The sequence below is a fragment of the Phocoena phocoena genome, chromosome 10, assembly GCF_963924675.1.
Source record: "Phocoena phocoena chromosome 10, mPhoPho1.1, whole genome shotgun sequence".
NCBI classification, from domain to species: domain Eukaryota; kingdom Metazoa; phylum Chordata; class Mammalia; order Artiodactyla; family Phocoenidae; genus Phocoena; species Phocoena phocoena.
In genome coordinates, this window is record NC_089228.1 from 41924540 (window position 1) to 41945645 (window position 21106).

Sequence of the window (21106 nt, forward strand, 5' to 3'; positions counted from 1 at the left end):
TTATGTTGAGATGAGGCATGTAGAGGGCTTCTGGAGTGCTCTGGCAAGATCCACTATCTTGACCTACAAGGGCGGCTGCTTTAAAATAATTCAAAAGCTATATATTTGTTATATGGTTATCTGCATTTCATTTTATAATAAAAATGTAAAAACAAAACCTTACTAAGTTTGGTATTACATAGGTCACAACTCTTATCCCACACTGTTCCCAGAGTATGGCATAGAGAAATGTTGGCCTGTGATCTCTATGATTCAAGTGCAAACTATCTTGTTTTTCTTTAAACCCCACAAGGGGCCTGACCTAGAGCCTAGGACTGTGTCTTGAACTGGGCAAATGCTCATCAAATTCCCATTTAATTCCCTCCACTCAAGGGAGAGTCTCAGAGAGCAAGCAGTACTACAAAACCAGATCCCCAGGCATCTAGGGAGGGGAGTAGTAACCTTTGTAGAATACTTCCTGTGTAGCAGGCACTTTTATGTATGTTGCCTCATTTAATCTTCACAACAGGACAAGTCAAGAAGTATTATCTCCACCTCACAGATGAGAAAACAAGTCTCAGAAATTTCCTCTAAGTCACTCCAAAAGTATGGGGTGGAACAGTGAAAAAGCACTGGCAGCAAGGTGTAGCTGACTCCTAAGTTCATATGCATTCCTATACTCTACTATGCAATGACTACTCTCCAGCAGAGGTCCTTAAATCCTGCTTTCCCACATCCATATTTCAGATAGTTTTGGCTTATCATTCTCTAAGTTAAAAGAGACACTTATTAGAGATCTGCCTGCTTCTATTATCCTATTTATATATATTTTTTTTTCCTGGAAAGAAGACTCTGGTTATAGAGTCATAGGGCTTGGGTTGTGATCAAAATTCCCTTTCTTCAGATAAGGACACAAAGGCTCCCAGAGGCTTAGCAAGATGCCCAACATCACTTAGCTAATTGGAGTGAAGCTAAAAACTCATTCCTCAGGCCTCATTTAACTACAATGCATCTTCTTCAGAACCTTTCTCCCCAGTTGCATAGTGAACTTCTATTGTTTAAGCTGCCCAGCACCTGAAGTCTCTTCTTTCTTGGGGGCAGGGGTAGGGAGGGGAATTGCAAGATGGAGTGAGTGGCAGGGCCCCACCACCAACTATGGAAGCTAGAAAGAGGGTGCTTTTCCCATCCCAATCTCCTCCTCTGTGGAAGCTAAACAAATAGTGTAACCAATCATAGGCTCAGTACAATTGGAACATTGAGGGGGGACCTAGATGCACAGGGTCAACTGGTTTAAATGCCACACCAGAACTGAGAGGCTGGAGATGCTGGTACCAATGGCAGCAATGACTTAACCAGACCATTCCTAGGACAAGATTTCAGCTGTGCCCTTGTTCTCCCCGATTGCTGCCTAGGCCTGGGTCTCCTGCCTTCCCATCCAACTGTGAGGAACCTGATCCTCTCCTGACCAATTCCTTTTTGGCTTAAGTTAACGAGAGTAACTTTAGGTTGTTTCAACCAAGTTTCCTAACTAATAATGGATTTAAAAAGTTTCAACATCCTGGGCTTCCCTGGTGGCGCAGTGGTTGGGAGTCTGCCTGCCGATGCAGGGGACGTGGGTTCGTGCCCCAGTCTGGGAGGGTCCCACATGCCGCGGAGCGGCTAGGCCCGTGAGCCATGGCCGCTGAGCCTGCGCGTCCGGAGCCTGTGCTCTGCAACGGGAGAGGCCACAACAGCGAGAGGCCCGCGTACCACAAAAAAAAAAAAAAAAAAAAATTCAACATCCTGATGTGTATCTATATTAGCTGAAACTATACTGTCTGATATCATTGTAGCAAAAGTGTAAAATCTTGAATATATTAATATTAGAAAAATAAAACATAATGCTAATAAACTATTACTCAATCTTCTGATACAATTATATATTGTAGAAAGCTTTTCAATTTATGCAGCGATTTAAGGGGTCTTAAATGCCAACAAGCACGTAACTAGGGCATTATGAACTCAGAATGACCCTCGGCTTTTCCTCTCCAAGGATTAGTGAGATTCCATTTAACTTCCAAGCAAACCTATGAGTGGTATCACGGGATCTGATGTCTTTCCATCAGATAAAACCCACGTTATATGATCTGAAGGTTAGCCCCAACTCCCACTCCATCCTTTCCTGCCACAGAAAATTCGGAGCTGATGGGGTCCATTTCTGACACACTTTACGCCCCTCCCCTTCCCCTGCATTACTAAGCCACAGTTTACAAACCCTCTCATTGTGTTTTTCTTCTAGATTGAACTGTCAAAGCTGGAAAACTTCCTATGGAGGTGCTTTGCTTAAAATATTCAGATCTCGATGAGGACAAAAGATTCAAATAGAATGAAATGTGAATGTTTTGATATGCTAATTGTGGCAGGGAAATAAGTCCACCTGCTTAAAACCTTACCAAATCTATGAATATTTTTTAAAAATCAAAAGAAATGAAAAAGAAAAAATGAAACCAAACTCTTGAGAATAACCCAGCAAGCCCTTTTTAGTCCCCACTATAAAATAAACTCATTATTCACGACTGAATTTTGAAGAACAGGGCTCCAGAAAGCACCTTCCCAACAGCTTCCAACAAGCCCCGCTAAGCCCAGGGCCAGCCCCACCAAGTCTCCACCAGAACAAGAAGAGCCTGGTGAGCATTTACAGTGCTACAGTTGTTCAATGCAAAGAACTGTTTTCATTTGTTTGTTTGTTTGTTTGGGGTTTTTGTTGAGATTATATACTTTTTGTGGTGTTTTGCAATTACAGTGACAGTAGATGGCATTCATCTCAAGTCCTTACGTTTGCCAGTTGGCAGTGCCTCCCTTACCCACCCTGGCCAACCTCAATTTATAGAAATCTTACTGGCTCATAGAATCCAAAAACTTGGGGAAGTACCAGGTTTTGAGACTCTTTATTAAAGTGCTATGAAATCCCTTTTCAAATAAAATCTGAGGGAACCCAATATCTAAGAGTTGAAAGCTGAACTATTCTAGGAGATGCCCTGCTCTCTCCTCTAACCCCTCTACATCAACTCCCAAGGCTTGGGCACAACTTGGAAACCATTAATTATTCAACTCCCTTCACTTAATTAATGAAAAAATGGCTCACTCGACCAAGTCAACAGCAGACCCCAAATAATGAATTCACCAGATCTGATTTTTCTGGGGCCATCATGCTCAGTTTTCAGGCATCTTTCTGTAAATTAAAAAAAGAGACAACTTCTTCCATATGCAAAACCTAGAAATGAACAACGTGAATGGGCTCCTCATTCAACTTTTACAAATAATTATTGTATTTAATACTCAACTGAAGTCAAATTGTAAAGTTTCCCTGTGGTTATTATTTAGCATATATAGAAGTACTATGGTTAGGATTGGGGGGACCTATTATAATCATTTCACTAGGATAAGTCTGAAAAGACGGCCACTGTTGGTCCATAGGTACAGCACGTGAATGAAGATGCCTTCAGAAGTTGAAACAACACTGTACAGGAATGAGTCTCAGTGTGAGCCTGTGTTTAAGAGCATGTACCACCAGGAGATGGGCTGAAGCAAACATCCAACTGAAAAGGCTTTAGTAATACAAAATAGAATCAGGAATAAGAAAGAGGAAGATGAAAACTACAAAGCTGGGGATAAAAAGAGGATTAGATATAACATGGCTAATCTGACTGTTTCTTCAAAGAAGCAGAAATAATGCCAGGAATAAATCCATACTTCCCAAGAGAAGACAGGATGTGAGCTAAAGCATGAAGAACAAGGTGCAACAGGACCGTAAATAAGAATTCTAGAAGACGTGGTTTTAAAAACATGACACATTTTAAAGACCTTGGTTAAAAAAAAAAAAAAAAAGTTTAGGCAAACTGAGAAATATAGACCTTTTAAAACAAGTGGATTTATTAGCTACTAAGGGGAAAGTCGAGAAACTGCAACCTTGAGAGCTGGTTACAGATTTGAGACAGGATTTAATGAGATTTAATTAAAATGGACAATTTTTAAAAAGCTTAACACTTAGCCTTCTTCTGAATCAGTATGATTTGATTAGCAATTTTTTTTTTTTTGCGGTACGCGGTCCTCTCACTGTTGTGGCCTCTCCTGTTGTGGAGCACAGGCTCCGGACGTGCAGGCTCAGCGGCCATGGCTCACAGGCGCAGCCGCTCCGCGGCATGTGGGATCTTCCCGGACCGGGGCACGAACCCGTGTCCCCTGCATCGGCAGGTGGACTCTCAACCACTGCGCCACCAGGGAAGCCCAGCAATTATTTTTGAACGATAATTTGTCTGTATTTTTTCTAAAACTTATTATTGTTGCCAAGATTTCTTTATTCTTTTTGTTTCTGGAATCATTTCAGTGCAATTACTCCAAAGACACAGTATATATTTGAGTTGTAATAAAGGAAAGTCAATTCTGGAGGCAGTAAGATGTTTAAAAAATCTAGATGTCCCCTCTGGAATATTCTAGAGGAATAAACTCTCTCACGTTCTAGTCTCCCTCTTCTGCTTTGGCTCTGGCATGAAGTTGTGCATGAAGATTATAAACACATTAAAAAGCTCTGGCATGATGTTTACCTTGCTTACCTCTCTCTCTCTGATGGTTCTACTTTAATCTCTCTTCTGCAAAATAATATGCATTTCTAGCAAAATCCATTTGTTGTGACATCTCAATGTAAAACATTTATTTACAAATTCAGTTGTGCTATCCAAGGGTCTCAATTCCAGTGAAGGTGCTATTAACCCAGAAGGGAAATAATCAGTTCTAAGCAAGGCACCCTGCAAATGATGTATGACTTGCCAACAATGTATGGGTCATGGGACTGCAGAGGAAAAAGGAAAAGAGGCACCAAGCAGCCCATGCTTACATCAAGGGTGTATCTCAGAGCCATGTGAAAAGGAGGAACAAACCAAATGCTATTAAATAGCTTCCGAATACCTGGAAAGAAGGAAGTGCTTTCTGGGTATGACCAGCATGGATGTCCCGGTGTGCATGCTCTGTGGGAAAGGATGTGGTGAAGGAAACCAGGAAGCTACAGTGGCAGCCATGTATCAACTCATATAACAACTTACTCATGTATCAACTCAGGCCACACACCAGCCTTTTTGTTTTTTCCCTCTGTCTTAGGTAACCCACTTTTTCAGCAGCAAAATGATTTAAATTCCACTAACTTCTAAGAAATGGTGACTATAGGTTCTGAAATGTCACCACCAAAACCTAAGAGTGCAGATGACAGAGGACAAACTCTCTCAGTGACAGAGCCACCTGTCTGATGAGACAGCTTCTGATTCCCAGAGGCTACCCACATCACCTCACTGCCCCTGTCTCCACAGTACAAGAGAGAGGCTGTAACTGTACCCCTTAGGGGGAGGGAGAAATTAAATCACTATCCTGCAGACAGAACATGGTACTCAGCCCAATCTGTGGCACTAGGCTACCCTTGCCTGAAAAGGTGCTTTTGTTCCGAGAAGGGGGAGTTTTGGGAGCAACACCAAGAGCTTTTATTGGTCTAATTAAGAAAAACAAAATGGGGACAGCAGTCCCAGGGGACATTCTGCTCAAATGCCTTCGATTTGGAAGCTTGCTTATAAACTTAAAACTTGCAAGAACATAAGACCATCCCTTTCCAAGACACTCAAGTCTAAAGAAGATGTGTAAATAAATGCTGACATAACCCTGCTATCAGGCTGTTTTGTTTTATGATTATCAAAATAACAATAATCATTATGGAAAATTTGGAAAAGACAGAAAAGGATGGGGAAAAAAATTACAGTTACCCAAAATCAACTTAAGCATCCAGGGAGATCACTACTAATATTTGTTCTATATCCTTCCATCCTATTTATATCCCATCTTCCAGTGATACTGAGATGCATATTTTCCCCACAAATTCTGAAATTGAGACACATCTTACAATCAATGGTGCCTTTGATTGAGCATTTTTCATTCTCAGTGGAGCATAAAATTTAAAACCAATTGTGTGTTAGAACTGATAAAACATAGTATGAGTGTGTGTACTTGTGCATATGCTTTTACAGTTAAAATTATGCTGCTAATATACTGTTTTTAAATGACTAGAGTTTGCATTTTACCAGAGTTCACAACTTACTACAGCTCTAGAAAGGATTAAATCTCTTTTTTAAGCAATTCTGACACTCAGAATCAGCCACCCTGGAATAGTAAGCAAAATAAATAGAGAAATGGAAAGATACTGTGGAAAATTGTCGCTTTCTATAAGAAAATACATTTTGAAAAACAAAACGGAACAATATAATATGGATATGTATGTATCTGCTAATGTCTGTTCGCTTCCTTAATAGCAGTGGAAGCCACTGGATCAGTCTCACTGTTCTCCAGGCAGCTGGGTTTAGAATGCCCTGGGGTAAGGAAAGGGCACTGGATTAGAGAATAATGACATAAAACATGACACTGCTCCAGCTCTGAGGTCAACAAGCCAACTCCATCAAGAACAAACTAGAAAACCTCTAATCACTGTACTTTCCGTTATCTGGCCATTTGTGCCCTCTCCCTGTACCTATAACATTTCCTAACTTGCATTAGCTGGCTTCCTGCAACACTCACCCTCCGACTGTCTGCCCTCTGCATGTGGTTGTCCGAAATACTTGGCTGCTTGGGAACTAGTGCTCAAGAGCAGGCGGACGAAACACAGGCCTAGGGCTTGGGAGACTCAGGTTGGGTCCTGGCTTTCCTAGCCTTGGGGGCCTGAGTTATAAAATGAGGAATGGGATCAGGCGGTAATTTTCAGGGACATCTCAAGCTGGCCATCAGCCCCCCTGGGGAGCAGGAGGAGGGCAGGATGTGGCCTACTTAAAATAAAGCAACAACTTACCCCTTCATTTTTAGACACCATATTGACTTTGTAATTTCCGGCAGCAGTAAAGGCAGGCACGAGAGCTTTTTTTTTTTTTTTTTTGGCAGTACGTGGGCCTCTCTCTGTTGTGGCCTCTCCCGTTGCGGAGCACAGGCTCCGGGCGCGCAGGCTCAGCGGCCATGGCTCACGGGCCCAGCCGCTCCGCGGCATGTGGGATCTTCCCGGACCGGGGCACGAACCCATGTCCCCTGCATCAGCAGGCGGACTCTCAACCACTGCGCCACCAGGGAAGCCCCATGAGGGTTTTTTTTTTTGTCGGCTTTTATGTTTTTCAGATCAGGACAGTGATTAGAAAGCACAGGAGACTGAGCCTAATGTCGGGGAGCCTGCACAATGTTCTCTCAGGTTTCTTCTAGTGTTAAAATTCAGATGACTCCCTAAGTTAAAGGAGTTCGTTGGTGACACTCACTAGCGCTCCTGAGCACAACCAGGGACTGCCCCCAACAAGGTGCTAATCAATCTTTTACCTCCCACGGAGTCCAGGCTAACACCTTGAGAAAGAAGGTGGCCTTTAGGCTCCTAAAGGACCTGGCTGGGAGCTCAGAAAGGCTACTAAGGGTTTAAGAGCAAGACATAATGTTTACTTTGTTCATTTATTTTCCTAATCAAATTTCTAATTTATTTCATTGTCAATACACAATAAGAAATATATTATTAATGTATTTCTCCCATTTTCCCCTTGCAATCATTCCATCTTGAAACAAACAAACAAAAAAGGAAACCTTCCGGCTTGCAGAGTATGTGTGCCAAGCTGGAGACTGTGTGTCTCCTTCCTTCAGAAGTTCTCGTTCATTCTCACACACTCTGGAGTGGGTGTGCAAGCAGGGCTGTCTTCAGTTCCCTGATGGGAGGGACAGGGTGTGGGCAAGAACTCTGGGGTGAGGAAATAAGGCGGCCCTAGAGACCTGACCTAATAGAGGCCACATACAGATGTGATTAGGCATTGGTGGGGGACATTCCCAAGACAGGCAGGAAGGCACTGCATTTAGGGGACAGGAAATCTCATTGCCTGTTCTGTCATGAAATACCATGGTTTCCAAATCCAGAGCTGGAACCCAGCCCTGCACCAACTCTGGTGAGCTCTTCCAGGCAGAAGTTATCCCTAAGGCCTGCTCAGAGCCAGCCGGCGGCCTTCTCCCAACAGGCTCACCTTCAGCCCCAGCTGACATTAAAGAGCCTGTCCCCTTGGCCGGGGCTGCGGGCCGGAAGGGAGGCTGGCGTACAAGTCTCCTGATACACCCCAGGCAGTCTCTTGCTCGCCTGCAAAGTGCCGGGGACTGTCAGCCTCAAATCACCTACTTTCCTTTCGCCTCTGTCCCCCTCCCACCCGCGCCCCCAGAAGGACTTCACTGCGCCCCTTAGCACCAGACAACGATCACCCTGAGGAGGACTGAGAGGACAGGATGGAAGGTGAAGAGTAAAGTTCGGCTCATGGTTTAGGAGAGAAAAGATCCTGGAGAGGCAGGTTACACAGAGAACAGAAGGAAGTATTATGTAAGAAGGAACAGAATTTAACAATTAATTAGCTCTGTGAGACAGGGAGTCAAAACCAGATCCTGGGGATGGGAGCGGAGTCTGCTGCTTCCAAAAGAAGAGACAGCCAGGGCCTGGGGGAGAACTCGGGCAGGAAGCTGGCTCCGAGAATGCGTCTGAGCACTGGTCTGAGTCCCGGGGTCCAGAGCTGTATGCGCTCTGCCCCCGCTACCACGCAGGAGCTGATAAACTGCTTTTTACAAGGAGGGAGGAATAAGGCCACGCTCAGCCCTGACTGGCCACAGAGGGGCACAGTGGGGGTGAACGCAGTAACAGTGTTAAAGCCACTGGGCTTAACCCTAACCCTCACAGTAGATACACCTCAGCATTAGCGCTGTTAAATCTGGCCCTGGTCTGGATCCTCACGGCTTTTTATCCCAACCGCCCTGCAGAGAAGCTGACAGTTCGTTAAACGTTTCTCACTTGCTCCTCTTGGTTCTCAGAAACTTTGCTTCCTTGGCTAACATCTAATCTGTGCACATGCCCACCGTGCGAAGGGCCAGGCTGAACACACAGCAGGCGACACTGGGGCCAAGGGTCTTTTTCGGGGGACAAGGTGGGGTCAAGTCGCCAAACCTCACTGATCAATCCCTTTGCAAAGTTTTCTGAGAGCACAGGAGGACTTGCATGCTGTTATGAGGAGGTGCTTCCTGGCACTCTCTCTGTTCTGGGGCTGGGAGAGGACCTGAGGGTAGAAGCAGAAAGCCAGGCGACAGCCCACTTTCCAGCAGACAGCCAAATGCTTTCACAGGGAACTCAAGGCCTCGGGATTAGAACAAGGGTGCCCAAGGGTTCCCATTTCAGAGTGCAGGGGACTCTTAAGCAGCCAGGGGCACCCAGGGGACTAGACCTTTGTACCACTGCTCCTCCAGGGCTGTCCTGCTCCAGCCTCCTCCTCCACCTCCCCAAGGAGCTCCTGTCATGAGCCTCATTCCCTTCCCTCACCTCCTTGGCTCTCCAACTCCAGAGTTCCACTCTTTGCAGTGTCCAACAAGACCAGTGCGTTCTGGTAAAGGCATCTCTACTTTACCCACAAGTGCAACATGAAACCAAGATGAGAGGCGCAGAGGGGGCAGGGAAATGGGTGGTTTATTACCTCCCATCCTCCCTGATTTCATAAGGGCTCACTGTTGCCCATCTGCTTCTTGCCAGCAGAAATTCTACTTGGAAATACTTGTGAAGCGTGAAGTTTCCTGCATGTCTGGGAGGCAACAAAACGCTCCCTTACAGATATTCTGCACTTCCCATCTTTCATCACCATCTTGTGATACCTCCTCAGACCACTCGGTAGAGCTGGGGCTTTTCCTCGCCTCCCCTGCACTCTCCTGCAATGTGATGTTGATCCCAACAGCTGTGACCTCTCATGTCTGCGAATGTCTCCTGCACTAGCCTCCAAGCTCCCAAAGAGCAGGGACCTCAGCTTTTCTCACCTGTATTCTTAGCACCTAGTCAAGAATACAGCTGGGGAGAGAAAGAATGAATTCAGGCTACCTGAGAAGTGGCACATACTGCCAGTGAAGAGCTCAAGCACCTGGATTTGAATCCCAGTGCTGTTACTTATGACCAGTGTGAGCCTTAGTTTCCTCATCAGTAAAACAGGGATAACAGGTGTATCTACCCTCCAAAGAATAACGTGAAGGTTCAATAAGATGGTGTAAGTGGAAGGCTGAGAACTGATCAGATCAGGGGCAAGCAGATAGGAAGTGGGAGGTGATCACAGGCTTGGTTCACATTCTAGCAGTTGCCAGGTAACTCCTAGAAACTTAGAAAACATAAGCACCAATTTGGTGTGGGCACTGACTAAGCACCATCAGGGCATGATTATGTCCATCTTAAGGCCAAAGAGGAGTCCACATATAGTGTCCCGGCAGCTGAGGGCCTGCGAGAAGTCAGCCTCTGGGGGCTGAAGGAAGCTGCACAGAAACCAAAACCACAAATCTATCAGAAAAGTTCAAACGGGAAGCTGTCTATTTGTCTCGCCTTCCAATTGTCACCCTGTTGTCAGGAACTGAAGTGTTCGTTCCATCCGGCTTTGAATCCCTCTTGCTTTCTGTATGTGAGTCTCCAATCCGCCCTCCTCCCCTTCCTCTCACCTCGTGGTGCTGCCCACAAGAATCCTCCCACACATCTCTGCCAAGACTAATTCATTTTCTTCAGATACTCCTACTGCCAGTTTTCTTTTTCACAGAACGAGTGGCTGAAATCACTTTTAACGTTTCATAAAGCAAACAATCCTAGGAAGACTTGGTGGGGGGGGGTAAAGGGAGGAAAATCAAATATGTCACAGAACAGCCTTAATAAAGGACTTTTATATTTCAGGGTTCCCTGTAATTTTTACATCAGGCATCGTCTTTATAATTTGGAAGTTAAGTGAATGAAAGGAGGGCTCCTTCACAGCCATGCTTCCAAGCAGACCACCAGCTGTACATCACAGAGGCAGCCCTCAGAGCTGCAAAACTAGATGTAAATACAGAGCTCTAAAGATAACTGTGGCAGGCACAGCTCACCGGCCATCCCAGCACCCATTCCCCATCCCCTTCCCCCAACCATCTTGACTATAGAAGCTAAAAAGCCTGAGCCTGCTTTCCTAGTTTTCCTTGAAGCTGGGTGTAGTCACATGACACAACCGGGGCTAATAGAACATCAGTGGAAATTGGCTTTGGGTTTGTGGGAAAGTTCTTGCATTCTAGTCACTCACACTGCCTCTTTTGCTTCTTTCTGTCTTGAATGGAAGTGTGATGTCTGATCTGCAGCAGCCATCTTGCAACCATGAGTAATAGGTAGGAAGGAAAGGTCATGAGAATCACAGAAATGCCAACTCAGAGTCCTCTCCCAATTTGGTCCCAGCAACTGGGACTTCTTGTGTGGGAAGTAACCTCCCATCTGTTAAGCTACTGCTTGAGTTTTTATTTACTTGCAGCTAAAAGCATTGTTGACTCAATATCTCATCCTTATCTAAATAGGACCTCATCACTAACTCAACACCATTACTGTTATACCAGGTTTTAAAGTAGATGTCCTATCTCATTTGATCTTCTTTGAAGTTTTGGACCCATTTATCCAAGCATCATTTATTTCTACATCTCTACTCAAATGACTCATGGCCACTGCAAACTCAAAAGGGTCAGGACTATGTCTCTTCCAGGACTCCCTATCCCAGTGAGTAGCTTAATCATTCACTTTGTGTCCAAGTCAGGGTCTTTCTTGATGACATCATCTCCTACACACTCTCATTCATTATCACCAAGTTCTACAGATTTCACCATCTGAATATTTTTCTAACCTACCCATCTCTTTCCACTACCATCTAAGTCTAAGCTATGCATGCCTGGACCATTGCAATAACCTCCTAACTAGTCTCTCTGCACCCACACTTGCCCTTTCCACAGTGAATTTATAAAAGCACAAATCTGACCATGTCATTCCCTTCTTTAGAATCCTTTAATGGCTTCTCAGGGACCCCATGATAAAGTACATATTTCTTAAGACCTAAAAGGCATTGCCTGATCTGGCCCCTAACCACCTATTCAGGTTCTCCAGCCCTATCTTGAGTTTCTCCTCTTGGCTCTCTTAGTTTCAGGTATACTGTCATTATTTCAGCTTCAAAACTTATATCCGTTTCTGTTTTAGGGCTACCACTTGTTATGTTCTCTATGTGGTGGGATGGGGGTTTCCCTATAGCTTTATGGCCTACTTAACCCTTACTCATCCCTCTGCAGCTCAAACAATAAATTTTCCATTTTAGAAGTTGTACTTTTCTGTTCTAGATTTCCAGTTTTTTAAAAAAAAAATAGTTTCCATTTCTCTTCAGAAATTCCCCTGTCCACTCATCTTTTCCTTTAAGTTCCATTATCTCAGGATCTATTTCTATTGGGCTGACTCCATTTTCCTCCCCTTTATTATGAGTCACAATTCCTAATTCTTTGCAAGTCTAGTAATTTTTTTTTATTATATGTTAGACATTGCAGATGAAACCAACCTTGCAGAAAGTCTGGATTATGTTGTTTCCTTTTAAAGGTGTTGAGTTTTGTTCTGAAAGTGCCTTTTGAAACTGTCAGGCTTACTTTTATTTTTAATTAAGGTGAGTCTATTTTAATTTTGTCCTTGGTCCTAGGGTGTCATCCACACTTGTAATATATAGCCTTTCTGAGGTCTCAACTGCGTACTTTTGGCTGAGCCATAACTCCAAGGTTTCAGAGCACTGTGCAGCCCCCTGGTATCTCTGTTCTCCTCTCAATCTCATAGTAATCATTTTCTATTAGGCCTTATGAAGTCTTGCTTTGTGCACGTGCAGCCCTCAGCCAAGGACCTGCAGTGAACATGGATTTCTGCCCACCCCTACCTCCCATGCCACCCCCTCTTCTCCTGATTTTCAGGGCAAACCAAGTGTTGACCTCCAAACTCAGCTTTTTCAATAATTCTTCACTGGAGTTCAGCAAGAACCATGCAAGTCACCATGGTAACTAACCATTTCTGCTGAAGAGCTGAAAATTCACAGCTGACAGTTTAAAGAATAATGCCACTCAGATTATTACATTTCCAATTAGAGGCAGAGGACAATTAGGTGGCCTTTCCACCAGTGCCTATTACAGAGTCATCTGACAGGTCCGCGAGGTGACCTGGCATGCCTCCCAGTAATGCAGTCGACCCCAACTGTCAGCAAGTAGGGGCTCTCACTGCCTGGGACGTTATAGAGAGCAATGCCCTCAGCTTCCTTATTATTATTCAGCCTCTCAATACTACTAGTGTGCTTAAAAGGAGTAAGGCATTATGTTAACAAGTTCTAATTAGTAGTTTTCCAAATCCATATGCTACATTCTGAATAAATTAAAAAGGGAAAGCAGTCTCATTTTTAAGACATGTCTTTTGAATGAGAGAACTAGAGGTCATATAACCATATGGCATTGGTATGGTGAGCTGGTGTACTACAGTTCTAATTCGGCAAAGTTTTGTAGTGATCAGAGGTTATTTATAACTTGTGCTTTCTTTGCATATAAGAAGTGCAGTATTGGATCTGACCCAAAGTCCATTTCAGTCCAGTACCCTCTCTGTGATGGAGCAACCCACGGGCTACTATGGAAAGGTACAACTATCCTTTGTATGGTGACTACCCCAGGGTAAGAACTACCATGACATACCATCAGTAGCCCTTCATGATACCTTTACCTTTTCAGATCCTGCTTACTTCCTGTCTTATGCTAATATAGAGATTATCAAATTGCCATGGGAAATGCCCCTGATTTGCTCTAACCACTTTTCTCTGGAGTTTCAGGGAGTGATCACTCAATTCCATATCCCGAAACATGGTAGGCTCAAAGAATACCTTGCACAGAATGGTTCTGGCATACCCAGAACAAGTTATTTTGCCAAGGCTATTGGTGATTTAGTAAGCAAGCTCCCCCTTTCAATGGTTGGGTTTGCCTTGATTCCTGAAAACATAAAAAGCCAGAGGCACCTTAAAGACCACTTGGTCGCACCCTCTCCTTTTACTGATGAGGAAACTGAGGTGCAGGGACTTGCATCAGTTTACACTATTAATCAGAGACACAACAAGAGTTAAAGTCCAAAGCTTTGGTTCCTGGCTTAGTTCACTTTCACCCTGGCCTTCCCTCATGGAGACTGGCCATCTCTTCACTCCTTTTAGATGGTCTTCTCTGGACCCTCTGAAATGTCCTTCTGTCTTTCCGGAGGTCTTACTAGAACTGCACAGGTGAAGATACTTTCTTCCTTTCTAGCTTTATTGTTGATATAATTGCAGATGAAGATGAATGTTTTCTGGCCTCTATGGCAGTACAATGATATGTTGAAAGGTCAGCAAACAATGGCCTACAATGACCCCCGGGTGCTATTCTTGATTTCCAACTGAAAGACCCAAATCCATCAACCTCTACGTGAGTGACCCTGAGGTTCATGTGCTTCCTGTCTGCACACCCATGGCTCTAACAGCTCTAACTAGAGTTCACCCCCAACAGTGAGGCTCTCCAATACCGAGAAGACCTTGGTGTTGCCTACCAACATGTACGCATTACTGGGGAGCCTCCAGGCTGACACTCACCTTTGCATAAGCAGTTGTCTTAATAAACCACTGGCTGAGGTACTTCTGTTCCACCTTTGCTCCAGAACGCCACGAACAGCCATGTTCATCCACCTGCTCATTGGCAAGCACTGTTTGATCCACTGGGTCCCAGTTAACCAAGGCCTGTTATAATTCATGAAACAAAATGATGCAATCTGGTAAGTATACTGAATAGGATCATATTGAGGTTCCTTACATGTGAGAGGGTCTGCAAAGGCAGTATCTCTGCTCTGAGACTTGAGGGCACCTCCTTGGAGCATCAATTGGCAAGGAAGCCACTAGCAAGCTGTAAAAAAAGAATGTGGACTGCCTCTGTGCTTTCATTTTATTAGAATAGGTTTGGGAAGGGAGGCTCTAAGCATGTGTCTAACTCAAGTTTGGAATTTGCTTGTATGAAAGGATGGACTTGCAGATTGGAAATTTTAGTAAACAGAGGAAAAGAAGAAAAAATGGTACCTAGAACTTAGTAAAATTGGGTTATTTTAGGGGAAAAAATGTATTTATTTTAATGTAAATAGCTAACACTTACCGAGAGATTACCATGTGCCAGATGCTGTGCTAAGTGCTTTCCTAAGGTTGGCTCTTCTAATCCTCACGACAACATTTTGAGGTAAGAATATTATTCTCCCCATATTGCAGAGGAGGAACTTAAGGAACAGAGAGATTAAATAACTTGCCTAAGGTCACACAGTCAGTAAGTGGCAGAGATAGCAAGGTAGGAACTCAGGTCTCTAGGAACTGTAAACATTTTTGCAATTTTTTAAAACTTCTGTTTAAATTAAGGTATAACATACATAGAGTAATGTGGATAAATCTTAAGTGTACAGCTCAATCAATTTCTACCATCACTCATACCAAGACATAGAACATTCCCAGCAACCCAGAAAATTCTGTCGTGCCTTCTCCCAATCAACATCTGCCCCCCCCCACAAAAGGTAACAATATTCTGAGACCTATCTCCATAGATTTCTTTGGCTGATAGAACCTGTAGTCTTAACCATGATGAAGTTTCTCTCCATAGAGTTCTAATTCGTTTCTATTTTCATTTAAAATACCTCCGCCATCTACATTCACTCCTTTATGACATTTAGGTACAACTGAGTACAAAGAAGGCAATGAGTACAGAGACATGTTTAGGCAGTAAAGTACACATTGTTTTTTAATAAGCAATTTTAATAAGAGATTGTGCTGAATGTTGTCAATTTGCCCGTCCAAATCCTCTTTCTACCCTGTTCTGTACCCCAGGAAGCTGTCCCCTGTGCCTACATTAACCAGGACCCTTGCCCTCTGGCTGGGTTCAACCAATGAGAGGCACCCTGGCTTCTTCCCAGTTGGGCCACCGCCCCCGTTGGGCAGGCCTCTCCTACTGCTCCAGCTACTGCTCTCCCAGTTCCAGTAATGGCTCCCGATGTCGCCCCTGCTGCCTGGGGTGGGCAAAAGCTTCCTTCTGTTCCCAGTGCCAGGTGCTTGACCATCCCTTGTGGGTTTCCCTGAACTCTGCACAGAAACAGTCTTTTTTCTTTTTGATGTGGACCATTTTATTTTAAAGTCTTTATTGAATTTGTTACAATATTGCTTCTGTTTTATGTTCTGGTTTTTTGGCCGCGAGCCATGTGGGATCTTAGCTCCCTGACCAGGGATCGAACCTGCACTCCCTGCTTTGGAAGGCGAAGTCTTAACCACTGGACCTCCAGGGAAGTCCCAGAGACAGTATTTTCATTACATTTTCTTCAGTGACTGCTTTCGGGTAGGCCCTCTTTTTCCTGCTGGGACCCTGACTGATTCAGAGACATATCTAAAAATTATATAAAAAGTAGGAGTGCAGGAGGGGCTAACCCATCTATGGGTTGTGATTTTACAACTAAAAAGTAGTACATCCACTGAAAAACTTAAGCCTGTGAAGCCTAGAGTTGGAGTGGGAAAGACATGCATTGAATGATTTTCTCCCCTGATTCTAAGGGCCCCCCAAATCCTTGAATCCATAAATATAGACAAAATATAGGACAAATTACCTTAGACCTAAAAACCTGAGGTGAATAAACCAAGGGTGACTGACTTATCTATTATCATTGCCCATATTAGGGGTTAGGGGGAAGGACACCACTTAAAATAAAAGATAAAAAGAAAGAGCCAAGTATTGTTTGGTAACAAGGACAGCTCCTTCAAAGCCCCCCCCCCCAAATACCCCATGTACAACTAAAATGGTATAAAGTACGAAAGGGAGGGAAAAAAGCCCTATATGCCTTCACCTCTGTCTCCTGCCCCCTGCAGGTGACACGGAGAAGCAAACACTCAGCACTGCAGATTGCAAAAACAAATAGGACTTTATTTTCCTATCAACATTCCCACATGGCCTGGCATCTCTCAGACTCCAGGTCACAAAAAGCAATAAAACCCTGGTAATGAACGAAAGACAAATAAAAGCAAAACACAAAAGCAATTTTTCCCCGCAATGAAAGTCTTGGGGGTGGAGAAGAGGAAAAACACAAAAGGAAATAAAGTATTGAATCAAAGATGCATCCTTGTAAGAACCCACTCTCTTTTCTTCTCAGGACTGCAATCTACCTCAAGCACAGAGTTTCAGGGTTCAGACTCAGCCTTTCTGCTGGCGGTAAAACCATGGGTGGTCAAAATGTAGGGCCTGTGGGGTCCAGGGTACACAGCACCTGTGGTCTCTTGAAGCCCTGGAGTTGCTTCCCAAATACCTTTCTCCAGGTCTCCTCTCTTATGTAATGGTCTCTATCCTACAGCTTCCCCTCAAGCCACAGTCTGTCTTCTCTCATCTGGCATTCTTGGGTTTTCACATTTTGAACACTTACTTTGATAGATGCCCTGATTTTTAAGCAAGCACAGTCTTGCTACATAGAATATAGTTTCTGGACAACTTCACTGACTGTAGTCACTGCGCTGGTTGGTGCTGGTCTCTATCACCTCCTGAAGCCAACTCCATGCTCCTTAGAGTGAACTAGTCATCTTAGTAAAATACAGCCTATCTCTGTACTTTGAAATCAACTTTAAATCAATACTGAAATCATTAAAACACTTGCAAAAACACTGGACTCTAGTCGATTTTGCCCACTGCTTCCCTCACACAAGTTATCTGGCAACATCACAGAATGAGCCATCCCAAATAAGAGAACTTCCCCGGTTGATCAAGGGTTAAACACTAAGATTAACATTTTTTGTCTGTTTGTTTGAGTGATTTGTGGGAAGCTTTCAGAAAGCATTTAATAAATGCACATCACAATTCTAAACAACACGATTCTAAACAAGAATCAGCCATGTTCACAGGGTCAGTTTTGTACAGTGACTGTGGGTGCTGCATCATTTTTGCCTCCTCCCCCTCCCCTTCTTGGCTGTTATGCTCTTGGAGGTGTGGGTGACTACGGGGTCCATTGGGGATTCTCAAGGCAATTTCATCCTGAGTTTATCAGCTCTCCTCTCCGCAACACAGCAGCTGTGGTGCCTGTTGCCCAGCAGGCTTCCTATTCCAAACCTCGTCCTTTCTCATCTCATCCTCCTCTTCCCCTGGATCCTCCTTCCCCTTGCGTCCCTGGCCCTCACCCATTTCACAGGGTGCCAGTCCCAACTAGAGCACATCCTCCATTAGTATGCTTTTGTCTACTGGCCAAGGCATCACTCTTCAGGCCTTTGGCTGCTCTCCATCATTTCCCTTGCTTCTTTCTCCTCAAGCTCTTCTTTTATATTAATGAAGATGTTTTTTGAGTATGCTGTCATGTAGCTTCACGTTCCAGAAGGCTGGTAAAATATATGTTTTAGGGTATTGATTTCCTCAGGGTCTATTAGCTTTTTTCTCGACAAAAGCTTATTTAATTAAGGAACGCCATATAGATCTTATTAAAGGATCTAATTCTCAAAATTGATTTTGCTCCATTCCATCTAGAATGGGCCTGAATTTGGACTCAGTCCAGAATGGGGGGTGGCAGGTTCCCAAGGCCAGTTTATTTGTTACCTGCCACCACCTTCCAAAGCCACCAGGGGGCAGACTGAGAAAGGCTGCCTGTCTGTCCACCATGTTTCTTTAAGTAGCTTAGGTAGGCGAATTAGCACTATAAGCAGCTGCCACTGAAATCATAAAGACAACCAAAGACAAACTCACAAATTAGGTGGCACTCCACAGGTCTCTAGGATGTCCAAGTAGAACACAGCATCATTTTTTCTACTAGCTACATCCATAGAATAATTTATTTTTAAACCAAAGAGGTGAAATTAATGTTCTCCCAAGAAGAGGTCTCTATATTCATATTTTTGGCTGAAAATATTTTGTTCTGTGAGAGCAAGAAGAGATTCCCTTTTGCACGGAAAATAAACATTCTGATGGACAGTGCTTGTTAAGAACAAGATTTAAAGACTCTGGTTCTGTTTTGTAATGCTCTGCTAAAATACTTTCCCTAAATGTCCATTTATACAGCTTGTAGCAGAACTGAATTTAAGAAGTAAGGCTATCTTCTTTTTAAAAAAGTAAGTTATGACAATGCCATTAGAGGAAAAGTATTAACATGTGAGTTATTTTTTGCCAAATATGCTTTACAAAGTATGCTATATGCAGTCTTTCTAAAGTAAATTAACTTTCTAATGTTAATTTCAAGTTTATATTTTGAAATAAACCCCAGGAATAGAATGTTAACTGATATCGATATGTTTTTATTTTTATTAATTTAAAAAATTGTTAATTAATTAATTAATTAATTTTGGGCTGTGTTGGGTCTTAGTTGCCGCACGCAGGATCTTTCGTTGGAGCGCGCAGGCTCTTCGTTGTGGTGCACAAGCTCTCTAGTTGTGGCGTGCAGGGCTTAATTGCCCCATGGCGTGTGGGATCTCAGTTCCCAGACCAGGGATCAAACCTGCGTCCCCTGCATTGGAAAGTGGATTCTTAACCACTGGGCCACCAGGGAAGTCCCAATATGTTTTACGTTCTAAAGCCAATTTGAAAATGGCTATCCAATAAAAGGAGATCTACCTGGAAAAAATACTTTGGATTAGAGCTAACTCTGATCTTCAAACAATGTACCAATTGTGCATGTTTGCATTCTATTTATGATTTTTTTCTTAAGATCATGTCATTTAATAGTGACTTTTAAACATTAATACACCAAAAACATTTAAGTCAATGTTAGCAAGTTTTAGTTAGCAATAAGAACATTATCTTTCTAAATGAAAATCCGTGAAATAATCTACCTTGTTTTTCTGTGATACCTTCCCATGGGCAGCCTGCCTTAGAATTAGCCAGGAAGCTTCAGGATTTTTTTTTTTTTTTTTTGTCTGCATTGGGTCTTCACTGCTGCATGCGGGCTTTCTCTAGTTGTGGTGAGCAGGGGCTACTCTTCATTGCAGTGCGCGGGCTTCTCACTGCGGTGGCTTCTCTTGTTGTGGAGCATGGGCTCTAGGCACGCAGGCTTCAGTAGTTGTGGCACACGGGCTCAGTAGTTGTGGCTCACGGGTGGATTCTTAACCACTGCACCACCAAGGAAGTCCCTTCAGGATTTTTTTTAACTTTCTATTTTTCCAATTTAAATATCATAATGGGGCTTCCCTGGTGGCGCAGTGGTTGAGAATCTGCCTGCTGATGCAGGGGACATGGGTTCGAGCCCTGGTCTGGGAAGATCCCACATGCCGCGGAGCAACTAGGTCCGTGAGCCACAACTGCTGAGCCTGCGCATCTGGAGCCTGTGCTCCGCAACGAGAGAGGCCGTGATAGTGAGAGGCCCGCGCATCACGATGAAGAGTGGCTCCCGCTTGCCATAACTAGAGAAAGTCCTCGCACAGAAACGAAGACCCCACACAGCAAAAATAACTAAATTAATAAACTCCTACCCCCACACCTTCTTTAATAAATAAATAAATAAATAAATATCATAATGACTCCAGGTACCTGCAGGCACGCACAGACAGGCACTTATTAAGCACATACTCTGTGCCAGGCACCATCCCAGGCTCTCCACAAGCATTCATCTGTTTTACCCTTGTAACACCCTATGAAGTTGGGAAAAGAGGGTGGTAGGCAGAACAATTGCACCCCAAAGATGTCCACATCCTATGTCATCCAGAATCCAGATGGCCATGTCACTTGCAACCAGTGAATATGTTACCTACGTGGCAAAAGGGTCTTTGAAGATATGATTAATGAAGGATTTCGAGATGGGGAGATTAACCTGGATTAACCAGATGGGCCCAAAGTAATGACAAAAGCTCTTATAAGAGAAAAAGGAAGGCAAAAAAAAAAGAAAGAGGAAGGCAGAAGATTCAGAGTCTGAGAAGGAGAGGTGATGATGGAAGCACAGGTCAGAGAGATTTCAAGATGCTACGCTCTGGCTTTGAAGTTGGAGAGCAGTCCAAAGTCAATGACAGAAGCAGCCTCCAGAAGCTGGACAAGGCAGGGAAAGAGATTCTCCTCTAGCGCCTTCAGAGTGAAGGCAGCTCTGCCAACATCTTGATTTTTATCCCAGTGAGACCTATTTCATGGACATGTAAGACAATGAATCTGTGCTGTTTTAAGCGACCCAGTTGGTGGTAATTTGTTACGGCAGCAGCAACAGGAAAGGAATACAGTCTGTTCCCATGAGAGAAGTAGTCAGAGGGAAAACTGGACCAAATTCCCC

At 43.8% G+C, this 21106-nt stretch overlaps 1 protein-coding gene across 1 annotated transcript in view; it reads right to left on the bottom strand.

Moving 5' to 3' along the window:
* The window catches only part of LARS2 (leucyl-tRNA synthetase 2, mitochondrial), a 154965-nt gene that overhangs the window by 71478 nt on the left and 62381 nt on the right, over nucleotides 1-21106 (bottom strand). The window contains exon 6 of the mRNA XM_065886261.1: nucleotides 14466-14609. Within this exon, the coding sequence (XP_065742333.1) occupies nucleotides 14466-14609 (144 nt within the window). The remainder of the gene's footprint in view (nucleotides 1-14465; nucleotides 14610-21106) is intronic.